We start from the raw sequence: 13,981 nt of genomic DNA, 5'->3' as shown, positions 1-13,981 counted from the left end.
GCATGGTGGCACACGCCTTTAATCCCAGCACTTGGGAGGCAGAGGTAAGCAGATCACTGTGAGTTCGAGGCCTGAGACTCCATAGTGAATTCCAGGTCAGCCTGGGCTAGAGTGAAACCCTACCTCAAAAAAAAAAAAAGTGATGGAAAAACTCATAGGTTTTGTCTTGTTTGAGAGGTAAGAGTCTCACATACCCAGAATGGCCTCAAACTCACGTAGTCTAGGCTGTTCTTGCACTCGTGATTATCCTGCCTCCAACTCCCAAGTGCTGGGATTATAGGTGTACACCCTCATAATGCCCTCAGAACAGATGCTATTTTTGAAATAAAGAATAAGAAAAAGTGAGTAAAAATGAAAAACTTTGGGCTATAAAGATGGCTTAGCAGTTTAAGGTACTTGTCTGCAAAGCCAAAGGACCTAGATTTGATTCCCCAGGCCCCACATAAGCCAGATGCATAAGGTGGCACATGCATCTAAAGTTCACTTGCAATGGCTGCATGCCCTGGTGTGCCCACTCTTTCTTTCTCTCTCTCTCTCTCTCCCCCCCTCCCTCTTTCTCTCTCAAATAAATAAAAATAAAATAAAATAAATTAAAAACCTTGACTAACATTTTCTCAAAAGTATAAAAAAGTAATATAACTAGGAAGCCTCCCAGAAAATACAATATAAAGTCAAAGAAATTTAAACATGTCAGAATGATGCGCAAGTAACTCAGAACAATCAATATCTGACTAAATAAAGTATTTCAAAGGCAGGGGGAGATTAACAAAGAACTACAGAAAAATTTCCCAGGGCTGAAGAGAAATGTAAGTGTTCCAACTAAAAGAGCCAGCAATCTGGGAGGGGGAGTCAATGGGGTAGCCACTGATAGGTTGCTTATTCTCTAACCCATGATCATGCAACTAACCCTAATTTAACTCAGTGGGTTAAAAATAATTTAGTATTTGTACTTATTTATGAGAGAGGGAGAAAGAAAGGGGGAAGGAGGGAGGGAGATGGGTGTGTGCCAGGGCCTCCAGCCACTGCAAATGAACTCCAGATATGTGTACCACCACGTGCATCTGGCTTACATGGGTTCTGGGAATCAAATCTGGGTCCTCTGGGCGGTTGTTCATCACTTGTAAACTCCCAGGTTCTGGAATGATCACCTTCCTGGCATCAGGCATGAGGAGAGATACTGGCACTGGTGAGGAAGCTGACATGGGTCTTTCAGAACCACCTCAGCCTCTATCCTGATCACAGCAGTGGTCACTGTCCTTATGGTACTCTTGGTCACTGGAGCTGTGGTGACCGTGAGGAGGAGGAAATTGGGTGCAAAAGGAGGAAAGTATGCTCAGACTCTGAGTAGGGATGGGGCCAAGAGCTCTGATGTCTCTCTTACAACTTGAAAAGCTACCTGTGGGACTGAAGGATAGAAGATGGGTTCACATCTCTCCTTGTGACTCAGAACCTCGAATTTTCTTTTGGCCAAGCTATCTCTGTGTTGTCAGATGTGTCCATATCCCTATGCTGTCCCCAGGACCACTGAGGATATGAGCTCACCCTGCCCAGCCAGATGCTTTGTTTGCTCTGTCCTGCGTGTCCCTCCAAACCACCCCCCTTTCTTGGAGCACACATGCATTATACTTCGAACTGGACACAAGAACCTAATTTTGATTCAATTTCTTGATGTTAGACACTGGTGTATCAATTAAAAGAGATTTTTTTTCTTAAAAAAAAAGAATTTTTCTAAAATTTGATGGAGGAAAAAAGATTGCCTTGAGAACCTTAAAAAAAAAAAAAAAAAAAAGCTGGGTGGGTGGGACACACCTTTCATCCCAGCACTTGGGAGGCAGAGGTAGAAGATCACCATGAGTTCAAGACCACTCTAAGACTTCACAGTGAATTTCAGGTCAGCACAGGATACAGTGAGACCCTATCTCAAAAAAAAAAAGAAAGAAAAAAGAAAAATACCCACAAAAATTAAGAAAAGGAAAGGAAAGACAAGACAAGACATCAAAATAGGACAAACTGGAAAAAAGACAGATTTCAGTGGGAGGGAGAACTAAAGATAATAATGGGAAGAGATTGTGATCAAAATGTATTATGCACATGTATAAAAACTGATAGAATGGGCTGGAGATATGCCTTAGCGGTTAAGCACTTGCCTATGAAGCCTAAGGACCCCAGTTCGAGGCTTGATTCCCCAGGACCCACGTCAGCCACATGTACAAGGGGCACACACATCTAGAGTTCGTTTGCAGTGGCTAGAGGCCTTGGTGCGTCCATTCTCTCTCTCCTCTCACTCTCTCTCTCTCTCTGCCTCTTTCTCTCTCTGTTGCACTCAAATAAATAAGAATAAACAACAAGAAAAAAAAGATTTAAAAAAAAAACTGATAGAAAAGTGAGCTGGAAGCCAGGCGTGGTGGTGCACGCCTTTAATCCCAGCACTTGGGAGGCAGAGGTAGGAGGATTGCCATGAGTTCAAGGCCACCCTGAGATAACAGAGTTAATTCCAGGTCAGCCTGGACCAAAGTGAGACCCTACCTCGAAAAACCAAAAAAAAAAAAAGAAAAGTGAGCTGGAGAAATGGCTCAGCAGTTAAGGCACTTGCCCACAAAGCCTAAGGACCAGAGTTCAATTCCCCAATACCCACATAAAGTCACATGCACAAGGTGGTGCATGCATCTGGAGTTCATTTGCAGTGGCTAGAGTCTCTGGCATGCCCATTCTCTTTCTATCTGCCACTTTCTCTTTCGAATAAATAAATAAAATATTGCTTTTAAATTGTCAGGAAAGTAAAAAAAAAAAAAAAGAATAATAATATCTTTCCTCATGGGGTAGTGGAAAATTCAGTAAGATATTGCAAAGCCCCACCCATAGTGCCTAAGAATAAGTGCTCAACAAAGATTAGCTATTGGGCTGGAGGCATGGCTTAGCAATTAAGGTACTTGTCTACAAGGCCAAAGGACCCAGGTTTGACTCACCAGGATCCATGCACAAGGTGGTACATGCATCTGGAGTTCGTTTGCAGCGACTAGAAGCCCTGGCACACCTATATTCTCATTCTCTCTCTCAAATAAATAAATAAATAAATAAATAAATAAATAAATAAATAAAAAATCTTTAAAAAAGATTAGCTATTAATATGAAAGGGGGAAGTACAAACTCAATGGTATAATATGTGCAACTCTTCACAACTAATTTTCTAATATCATCATTTGCCAAAGCCCCCAATTCAACCTGCAGTTTCAAGTCATAGCAATAATTATTACATTAATTCATATTACATATAATGTACCTTATAATACTGTACAATATTCCTACTTCCTTATCTATATATGAAGGTATATACCTTATAAATACCTATGTACACAATATATATTTACACCTTGTATTTTATACATCTTGCAATTTATATATGTGTTATAAATATCTTACAAGACATTTAGTATCTTCTATATCTTCTTTCAGAAGAAGAGGGAATAGATGGAACCGTTAGTGGTAGGGGTGGGGGAGGGGGACAGAGGAAGGTAAGAGGAGGGGATGGCATAAATCTTTTTTACCCTCTCCTTTAGTTATGATGTTGTACTTATGGTATTGTTTTTTACCGGTAAAGACAAATGTATTCTTCAATACCTAGCTCACTGCTTGCTTTGATTCACTTCCTCCTCAACTGGGCTCCTACAACTTTTTCTAGTCATGCCTCACTTAACGACTGTGGTACATTTAGGCCGTTTTTCATTGAGTGTATACACTTACACAAAGACAGCTACAGGATGACTAGGTGATCACCCATGATCACCATCATGCCTGCGGTCTGTCACGGACCAAAGCGTCACCAGACGCACACTTCACATCATGTGGTACATACTACACTTCATAATGATCCACTGAACACAACGACCTGGTTCACTTCTGTAACTAGGACGGTGCCTGGCAATGCACAGGCTCTCTGCAAACACTGTGAAATTGTATGAGAAGTTGAAATTAAAAAGAAAATAAGACTTTGAAAAACTTTGTATTCACAAGGAGACGCTGAGAGAGCACTAAGAGTGAACTAAAAAAATAAAAAAGGAGTGAGCTAACACAAGGGAAGTGCTTAAGCCAAGTCCCCTACCATTTCTAAAAAAAAATAAATAAATTACATACCCAATTTTACAGATCCTCCAAAAAGGGAACCTTTATCAAAAGCATCCTTCCAGGTAAATGTCAAACAGATCTGGATAGAATAGGAGAAAACAAGAAAATTATTTTTTTACCACCTTGGATCTTTTTAAGTACTGTCCCTTTAAAAAAAAAAAAAAAAGTCCACACTGGGCTGGGGAAATGGCTTAGCGGTTAAGGCATTTGCCTGCAAAGCCTAAGGACCCTGGTTTGATTCCCCAGGACCCATGTAAGCCAAATGCACAAGAAGGTGCACATGTCTGGAGTTTGTTTGCAGTGGCTGGAGGCCCTGGCGCACCCATTCTCTCTCTCTCTCTATCTGCCTCTCTTGCACAAATAAATAAATAAATTAAATATTAAAAAAAAAAAAAAGCCCACACTGAGGAAAAAGACAAATGTTCAACTTGTATAACCCAGGATCATCTCTGGACAGTAATTCCTATTCCTGCTTCTGGACCATACTTCTTTCCAGGTAGAACTGGCTGGCATCAGGATAGTTCACAAGGTCACTGCATCAGTGGTCACTCAACGTTATACAATGGCTCACACAGAACTCACTTCAAATAAGCAAACAGACACAAAGAAAATAAAGCAGATGCTACAAGCCCTCCTAGGAGATGAAATTAAAAATCAACTGTTACAAAATTAGGAGAACGGTTTCTTTGGGGAAATGGACCAAGATAATATTTATAGACATGAGTGTAGTTATACAAGTATGTTGTTTGCAAAGATTCAAGCTATATATGTGATCTGTTCACTTTTCCATATAGTATGTTACAAGTGAGTGAAAAAATTCCACACTGAAAAAAAAAAAACTAGTCAGATCTGGTAGTAGAGGCCTATAATCTCAACCACTGAAGAGGCTGAAGCAGAAGAATTGTAAATTCGGCCTGGAGAGATGGCTTAGCGGTTAAGCGCTCGCCTGTGAAGCCTAAGGACCCCGGTTCGAGGCTCGGTTCCCCAGGTCCCACGTTAGCCAGATGCACAAGGGGGCATACGCGTCTGGAGTTCGTTTGCAGTGGCTGGAAGCCCTGGCGTGCCCATTCTCTCTCTCTCTCCCTCTATCTGTCTTTCTCTCTGTGTCTGTCGCTCTCAAATAAATAAATAAAATAAAATGAACAAAAAAAATTATTAAAAAAAAAAAGAATTGTAAATTCAAGGCCAGTCTGAACAACTTAGAGAGCGCGTGACTCAATATAAAGTAAAAACGGGCTTGGTAGAGTTGTGGTAGAGTTGTTATGTAAAAGGCACAAGGCCCTGTGGCTTATTCCCCAGTTTCACACACAAAATAGTAATTATACCTCCCTTATTCTGAAGTAAGTATATAATACAGGAAGAGTTTAAAGCAACTTGGCTTCATAAATTATGTAACACAAAATTTCTCCTTTAATTTTTTATTTATTCATGTGAGAGAGAGACAATAGGCACACTATGGCCTTCAGCCCCTCCAGCCACTGCAAACGAACTCCAGGTTTATGCACCACCTTGTACATCTGGGGAATCGGACCTGGGTCCTTTGGCTTTGCAGCAAGCGTCTGAACTGCTAAGCCATCTCTCTAGCCCCACAAAAAATCTTTAGCTGTGCCTTAGGACATTTTCTCACATACACAAAACTAGCAAGGGGCCATAATGAGCTGCTGTACACTCCTCTGCAGCTTCAGCCTTTTCTCCTATTAGCTCATCTACAACACTTTATTCAACTTTATTTCAACACATAACTTCACCTGTAAAAACTTCAGTGCAGGAATATGTAATTTTTCTGGGCTGGAGAGAAGGCTCAGCACTTGCCTGTGAAGCCTAACAACCAGAATTTGGTGCTCCAGTACCCACATAAAGTCAGATGCACAAACTGGCACATGCATCTGGAGTTCATTTGTAGTGGCTGAAGGCTCTGGCATGCCATCCTCTTTGCCTGTCTCCTTTCTCCCTCCCCCTCTCCCCCTCTCCCCCCTTCCTCTCTCTGCTTGCAAATAAATAAATATTTTTAAAAAGAATATGTAATTTTTTGTTTAATTTTGGTTTTTCTAGGTATGATCTCCCTCTAGTCCAAGCTGACCTGAAATTCACTATGTAGTCTCAAGCTGGACTGGAACTCACAGTGATCCTCCCACTTCTGCCTCCCGAATGCTGGGAATAAAAGTGTGCCCCACCATGCCCGGTTGAATATATAATTTTCTTATGCTATTTTCATATCTAAACTACTACATACATTAGAAATTTTCAAGTCTCAAAAAGAAAACACCATATGAAATAAACAGGATTTTTAACACCCAGCCTGTAAAAAAATTTAAAAAGAATAAAGCAGGCATTCTTGAAGCATAAAAGAAACCCTAACACCAGTTGTAATGCTATAAAATGTAGTCTGTACCAGTGCTGAGGGCTTACCCCAGAATTTCAGTCTATCAATGAGCTAAAGCCCCAGTCCCAGAGCCAATAACTGTTAAAGCACTAAACTAAAATGAGTATTTCCCTGAATTTACAATTTCCGTAATTCTATAAAAGTCAAGAGGAAAGACAGAGCAGATTATATCAATAAAAAACAGACACACTATCTCTCCCTCTGTCTCTAATAAATAAATAAAAATGTTAAAAAGAACTTGGGAAAAAAAAGGGGGCTAGAGAGATGGCTTAGTGGTTAAAGCACTTGTCCAGGCTCAATTCTCCAGGTCCCACATAAGCCAGATGTGCATGGTGGCACATGTGTCTGGGGTTCGTCTGGAGTGACTAGAAGCCCTAGCATGCCCATTTTCACTCACTCACTATTTCTCCCTCTCTCTGTCTCTAATAAATGAACAAATAAAATTTTTTTTAAAAAAAATGACAGAGACTACTGAATAAAAAAAATTATAGGGCTGGAGAGACGGCTTAGCAGTTAAGCGCTTGCCTGTGAAGCCTAAGGACCCCGGTTCAAGGCTCGCTTCCCCAGGACCCACGTTAGCCAGATGCACAAGGGGGCGCACGCGTCTGGAGTTCGTTTGCAGAGGCTGGAAGCCCTGGCGCGCCCATTCTCTCTCTCCCCCCCTATCTGTCTGTCTCTCTGTGTCTGTCGCTCTCAAATAAATAAATAATTAAATAATAATAATAATAATAATAATAATAATACAGGCTCAGAAATGACTGAGGAGGGCTGAAGAGATGGCTTAGTGATTAAGGGCTTGCCTACAAGGCCAAAAGACCCAGGTTTGAGTCCCAAGGACCCATGTAAAGGAGATTCACAAGGTGTTGCCTGTATCTGGAGTTTATTTGTAGTGGCTAGATGTCCTGAAGCATGCCCCCACCCCCACCTTTCTTTCTCAAATAAATAAAAATTTTTTTAAAGATTTTAAAAAGAAGAAATGACTGAGGAATTCCATGAACAAAATTCCAGGAGAGTCTTCAGAAGGTCATAAATTCACATCAGACAGACCTCAAAGCTTCTAATTTATATAAAATTATGTCATAGGAGCCTAAACAGTAGAGAGGTATCACTGGTTTCCATAAAAATGATGCCATAAGTAGAAAGAAATGAGTAATTTGCCAGTACTATAAAACTTTAAAAGACAATGAATGGCTTACCTGATTTTCAGAAAATGGGAATTTGGGTTCAATGGAACAAATCTGATCATAGTATCTAAAAGGCAGAGAAAATTAATCATTAGAAGAGCTAAATGGCATGAATTTATGTAAACCCAACTAAATTAAGAGTTAAATTGCAGTGGCCCACGCATCCAATTCAACCAGCAATGGGGTCTGCTTGGGGGTTTTGGTTGCGTGTGTGCTGCAGGAGCCAGGGAGCGTCAGGTGTCCTACGCTACCACGCTTGCAGCTCATGTCCCTGAGACAGTTCCTCACTGAATCTGGAGCTACCTTCAGTTACACTGATGCCCAGGAAGCCCCAGTGATCCTGTCTCTGCCCCTCTTAGCACTGGGGTTTACAGGCATGTGAGGCCATACTTGGCTTGTTTTGTTTTGTTTTTTGTTTTTTGGGGTAGGGTCACACTCTTTCTTGCCCAGGCTGACAATAGAATTCACTATGTAGTCTCAGGGTGGCCTTGAGCTCACAGCAATCCTCCTACCTCTGCTTCCTAAACTGGGATTAAAGGTGTGTTCTACCATGGCCGACCACTCTTGGCTTTGTACATGAGTACTGGGGATCAAATTCAGGTTCGGGTCCCCATGCTTATGCATCAAGCACTCTTACCCACACTCAGCATCTCCCCAATTCCCTCAATCAGCTCAGCTATTTTAAGGTTAATAAAGTAATTTTTTAAGTTTGGTTGGTTGGTTGGTTTTCCAAGGTAGGGTCTCACTCTAGCTCAGGCTGACCTGGAATTCACTATATCGGCTCAGGGTGGCCTCGAACTCTCAGCAATCCTCCTACCTCTGCCTCCCAAGTGCTGGGATTACAGGCATGAACCAACACACCCAGCTTACACCCAGCTGTTTTTTTATTTATTTTATTTATTTATTTATTTATTTATTTATTTATTTATTTATTTATTTATTTATTTATGACAGAGGGAGAGAGACAGAGAGTGAGAATGGGCACACCAGGGCCTCTAAACCACTGCAAACAAACTCCAGATGCATATGTTCACCATGTGCATCTGGCTTATGTGGGACCTGGAGGGGTCCTTGGGCTTCACAGGCATGCACCTTAACCACTAAGCCGTATCTCCAGCCCTAATAAAGTCTTTTTAAAAAAATATTTAGTGTTTTTGACAATTTCTATAAATGGATGATATACCATAATCCCCTACCATCCACATCCAATAAGTACAGTTTTTTTCTAGTATTTTATTTATTTGCATAAGGAGAGAGGATGGGCACACCAGGGCCTACAGCCACTATAAATGAACTCCAGATACATGTGCCACATTGTGTATCTGGATTTACGTGGGTTCTGGGAAATCAAATCCATGACTTTAGGCTTTGCAGGCAAGTGCCTTAAATGCATCTCTCCAGCAACCCAAATACAGTCTTAATGTGGAAACTATATAGTAAAATGTATGCAATGAAAAATTGTGCTTAAGCCAGGCGTGGACCACCACACCTGGCTCATCTCCTTTTTGTGTGTGTGTGTGTGTGTGTGTGTACACACACACCTTTATAAAAAAAAATATATATACACCTTTTTAGAGGTAGGGTCTCATTCTAGCTCAGGCTGACCTGGAATTCACTCTGTAGTCTCAGGGTGGCCTTGAACTCTGGGCAATCCTCCTACCTCTGCCTCCTGAGTGCTGGGATTAAAGGCATGCGCCACCATGCCCAGCTCACACCTTTTCTTAATGGAAGCCTTTTCCCATTCTACCTTCATGCTAAGGAAGTCATCAAAATGGCTAATGACCTTTTTTACTTTTTCAAGGCCATTTGAATATCCTGCTTTTACTACATTAAGTCATTTTTCAGGAAATGTAATTGGTGCAGAGCCATTTCTGATGTTACAGTGTAGTAGATTGTAGGAAATGCATAATTGTTAATTTCTCACTCCCTTGCATCCATAAGATAAATAACTTTGATTTTTAAAATTTAAAAAAAAATTGTGCATAAAAATCTCATGCCAAGGCCGAGCATGGTGGTGCACACCTTTAATCCCAGCACTCAGGAGGCAGAGGTAGGAGGATCGCCCGTGAGTTTGAGGCCACCCTGAGACTCCATAGTGAATTCCAGGTCAGCCTGGGCTAGAATGAGACCCTACCTCGAAAAACCAAAAAAAAAAAAAAAAAATCTCATGCCAGGGGCTGAAGAGATCTTACCGGTTAAGGCACTTGTCTTCAAAGCCAAAGGACCTCGGTTTGATTCCCAGTACCCATGTAAGCCAGGTGTGCAAGGTGGTACATGCATCTGGAGTTAATTTGCAGTGGCTGGAGGCCCTGGCACACCCATTCTCTCTCTCTCTCACTCTGCCTCTTTCCTCTCGCAAATAAATTAATTAATTAATAATTTTTAAAAAATCTCATGCCACATGTGGTGGCGCACGCCTTATATTCCAACACTCAGGAGGCAGAGGTGGGAGGATCGCCATGAGTTCGAGGCCACCCTGAGACTACATAGTGAATTCCAGGTCAGCCTGAGCTACAGCAAGACCCCCTACCTTGAAAACAAAAAAAAAAAAAAAGGCCTGGAGAGATGGCTTAGCGGTTAAGCACTTGCCTGTGAAGCCTAAGGACCCCGGTTCGAGGCTCGGTTCCCCAGGTCCCATGTTAGCCAGATGCACAAGGGGGCGCACGCGTCTGGGGTTCGTTTGCAGTGGCTGGAGGTCCTGGCGCGCCCGCGCTCATGCTCATGCTCATTCTATCTATCTATCCATCTATCTATCTATCTATCTATCTATCTCCCTATCTGCCTCTTTCTGTCTCTGTCACTCTCAAATAAATAACTAAAAATGATCAAAAAAAAATTTTTTTTTAATGTCTTGGGGCTGGAGAAATGGCTTAACAGTTAAGGCATTTGCCTATGAAGCCAAAGGACCCAGGTTCAATTCCCCAGGACCCAGATAAGCCAGAAGCACAAGGGACACGTGTCTGGAGTTCGTTTGCAATGGCTATAGGCCCTGGCACGCCCATTGTCTGTCTCTCTTCTCCCTCTCTCTCTCTCTCTCTCTCTCCTTGCAAATAAATAAAAGAAAAAAAAATATTTAAAACAAATCTCTTATCCACTACCACAGAAAGTATTTATCTGCTCTCATTGGCTAAAAGTAAACAAGCAGTGCTCGGAAAGCCATGTGTTTCTTTTTTTCTTTTGTGTTCAGGGATCCTAGGGTCTCTGCACCCCATGCCAGAAGTGGGGCTCTATGCACTCCTGGCCACACCCCGCTATCTATGTGGGTCCTGGCAGTATGTCAGGTGTCTTCAGGCTCTCATGCTTGCATAAAAAATGCTTTTAACTGCTGCACCATCTCTCCAGACCTATTTTTGTTAGCTTTCATTTATGCTTTTATTTTTAAATTTTTTAATACTTTATTTATTTGAGAGAGAGAAAGAGAATTGGCACACCCAGACCTCCAGCCACTGCAAACGACTCCAGATGCATGTGCCACCTTGTACATCTGGCTTACGTGTGTTCTGGGGAATTGAACCTGGGTTCTTAGGCTTTGCAGGCAAGCACCCTAACCACTAAGCCATCTCTCCAGTCCCAAACCATGTATTTCTTCATAGGCATTCTAATCCAGATAATTGTTGCTGTCCATTGGACAATGCGATTAATAACAGATGGACCAACTTTCAAATGCTTTTGGTCTGTCCACCGGCACAGCTCTCCAAAACTCATACGCCAATCTCTTTCAGGTAGACTAACCCAAACGTCTTTCTCATTCCTTTGATCTAGGTTCTACACAGCAGTCATCATTACAACAAGCAGCACCTCCCCCAGCTTCTACGCAAGGCATTCAGCCAACTACAAGGCAGCAGGAGAGGGGTCAGAGCTAAGCTTTCTTCTTTCTTGTATTCTATCTACTCCTCCATACCGTCAGAACTATCTTTGTGATGGTGACTTTGGGGGGTCAGTTTTCAAGGATAAGCAAATGGGAAGAACGGGACCATTAAGTAAACACACTGAAGATAATGGTAAGCAATTATTTCGGAGAAGAGAATTCTAAACACTAGAAAGGGAAAACATGAATTTGGACTAGACTGGAGGATATGCATGTGAACGCAGTTAAAACACTGTGGACATAAAAACAGCTGCAGGGTGCTATGTACGTATTCCTAATGTACATGCTGGGAGGGCACAGCATCACCCACACTTCACAAAGGCAGTAAGCACACCAGTAAACAATGTACTTCATGAAAAGGAGCCAAGGTTCCCTGCAGGGATGGGTGACTGTCCGGCTGACACAGAGAAATGCAAGCCAAACCTACGATACTTGCCACGCCAGCGCGACAGAGCAGCAAGCACCAAAGGACCAAGGGCACATCAGAAGAGGGACGAGCTGTTCTGGTCTTCTCTTCTCTTCTCTTTTCTTTTGTGGGGCAAGTTCTCTCTCTGGCCCTGGCTGACCTGGAGCACTCACTCTGCAGCCCAGGCTGGCCTTGACTCAAGTGCTGCTCCTACCTCAGTCTCCAGAGTAAGAAACTAGCTGAAGGGGCTCCCACAGGAGCATGCAGAACAGCAAGTAAGTAACACTGACAAACCCACTGACGACAGTGGCCCTCTTCTCTATTCTGGAGCAGATAAATAGGTGAACAGAGATAGTGCTACCCTATTCTGTGCCAACTAATAATCCAGAGGAAATACTGGAACTTGGCACCTTTCAGAGCAGTATGCTACCTGACTGTGGCACTACTCACCAATGAATACTAAAAATAATAAAGCCTTAGTAAGAAATAAGCCACCATAGAGGCTCAAAGCATCTCTTTTTTTTTTGGTTTTTCGAGGTAGGGTCTCACTCTGGTCCAGGCTGACCTGGAATTAACTCTGTCATCTCAGGGTGGCCTTGAACTCATGGCAATCCTCCTACCTCTGCCTCCCGAGTGCTGGGATTAAAGGTGTGCGCCACCACGCCCGGCTTCAAAGCATCTCTTTACAAAATACATATTAATAAGTGCAACACACTCATTAAACTGGAAGGTCACGCGCCTGGCAAACATCAAACACCATCTTGACCAAATGAAGAAATGAGCACTACAGCTGGACATGTAAAGTCGCGCACTTCCTGATACACACTACAGCAAGCACCGCTGAGCACATGAGCTCCTTGGTATTCCTAAGCAAAAATACATCATCCGAAGGGAAAAGGAGAAAATGCCTTATTCCACCATGAAATTACCCTGTGTACTTCAAAAATGTCAAGGACAGGCTGGGGAGATGGCTCAGCAATTAAAGGCGCTTGCTGGCAAAGTCTGCTGGCTTGAGTTCAATTCCCCAGAACCCACGTAAATCCAGAAGCACAAAGTAGAGTATTTGTCTGGCGTTTGTTTGCAACAGTAAAAGTTCTCTTATTCTCTCCCTCCCTCCCTCCATTTCTTGCAAATAAAAAAATAACTTTTTTGAAATGTCACGGTCATGAGCTGAGGACCTAGAACACTGGCCTAGCATGGATGAAGACCTACATCTGATCCCTAGAATCACAAAAGAAAAAAGAAATACCAAAGCTGTAAAAGGCAAGACTGAGAAACCGTGTAATGGACAATTACAGAGACAACTGAATGCAATGCACAATCCTAGACTTGATCCTGAACCTAAAAACAGTATTACTGAGGGGGAAAAAAAAAAAAATCAACAAAATTTGAATTTTAGGGCTGGAGAAATGGCTTAGCAGGTAAGACACTTGCCTGCAAAGCAAAAGGACCCAGGTTCAACTCTCCAGGACCCATGTAAGGCAGACAAACAAGGTGGCACATGCGTCTAGAATGCATTTACAACAACTTAAGTGGGTCCTGGGGAATCAAACCTGGGTCCTTTGGCTTCGCAGGCAAGCACCTTACCCACTAAGCCAATTCTCCACAGCCCCCCCCCCTTTTTTTATTTTAAAACAGTACAAATGGAGAAGGCCTGAAGAAGTAAGCCAGATAAACAGCTGAGGGAAAGTAGGTGTCATGACCTGGGTGGGACAAGAGCGTGCCTGCCATGCACTTTGCCAAGACTCCGTGGCCAGGAAGTGAGCACAGCTGTCAACAGTAAAAGTCAAAGGAGCAGTGAAACCTTCAGCACGACGGCAGGAGGCCTGCTCGTTTACCAGAGGGCAAAGGAGGACGGCCACAGCACAGACAGAGGCGTAACAGGACCTAACCCTTCATACAGTCACTAGGGCGGCTGTGCATAACACTGACAGCAGGGGCAGAAGAGGAAAACTCGGGCAGGGAGCCACTAAGTAACCCTATGAAGGAGGCAATGCTAGACATACCAGTGTGGTCCA

The 13,981-nt window shown here is 42.6% G+C and overlaps 1 protein-coding gene across 2 annotated transcripts in view; it reads right to left on the bottom strand.

The window, feature by feature from the left end:
* The window catches only part of LOC101603901 (programmed cell death 6 interacting protein), an 82,289-nt gene that overhangs the window by 52,732 nt on the left and 15,576 nt on the right, over positions 1-13,981 (bottom strand). For both annotated transcript variants that reach the window (XM_045136290.1, XM_045136292.1), the window contains exons 2-3: positions 7,702-7,756; positions 4,132-4,201 (exon numbers count right to left, since the gene is read on the bottom strand). In XM_045136290.1, coding sequence (XP_044992225.1) covers positions 4,132-4,201; positions 7,702-7,756 — 125 coding nt within the window. The remainder of the gene's footprint in view (positions 1-4,131; positions 4,202-7,701; positions 7,757-13,981) is intronic.

The sequence above is a fragment of the Jaculus jaculus genome, chromosome 17, assembly GCF_020740685.1.
Source record: "Jaculus jaculus isolate mJacJac1 chromosome 17, mJacJac1.mat.Y.cur, whole genome shotgun sequence".
Classification (NCBI taxonomy): Eukaryota; Metazoa; Chordata; class Mammalia; order Rodentia; family Dipodidae; genus Jaculus; species Jaculus jaculus.
Note: the sequence above shows the minus strand (reverse complement) of the source record. Positions and strands in the feature narration are given on the sequence as shown.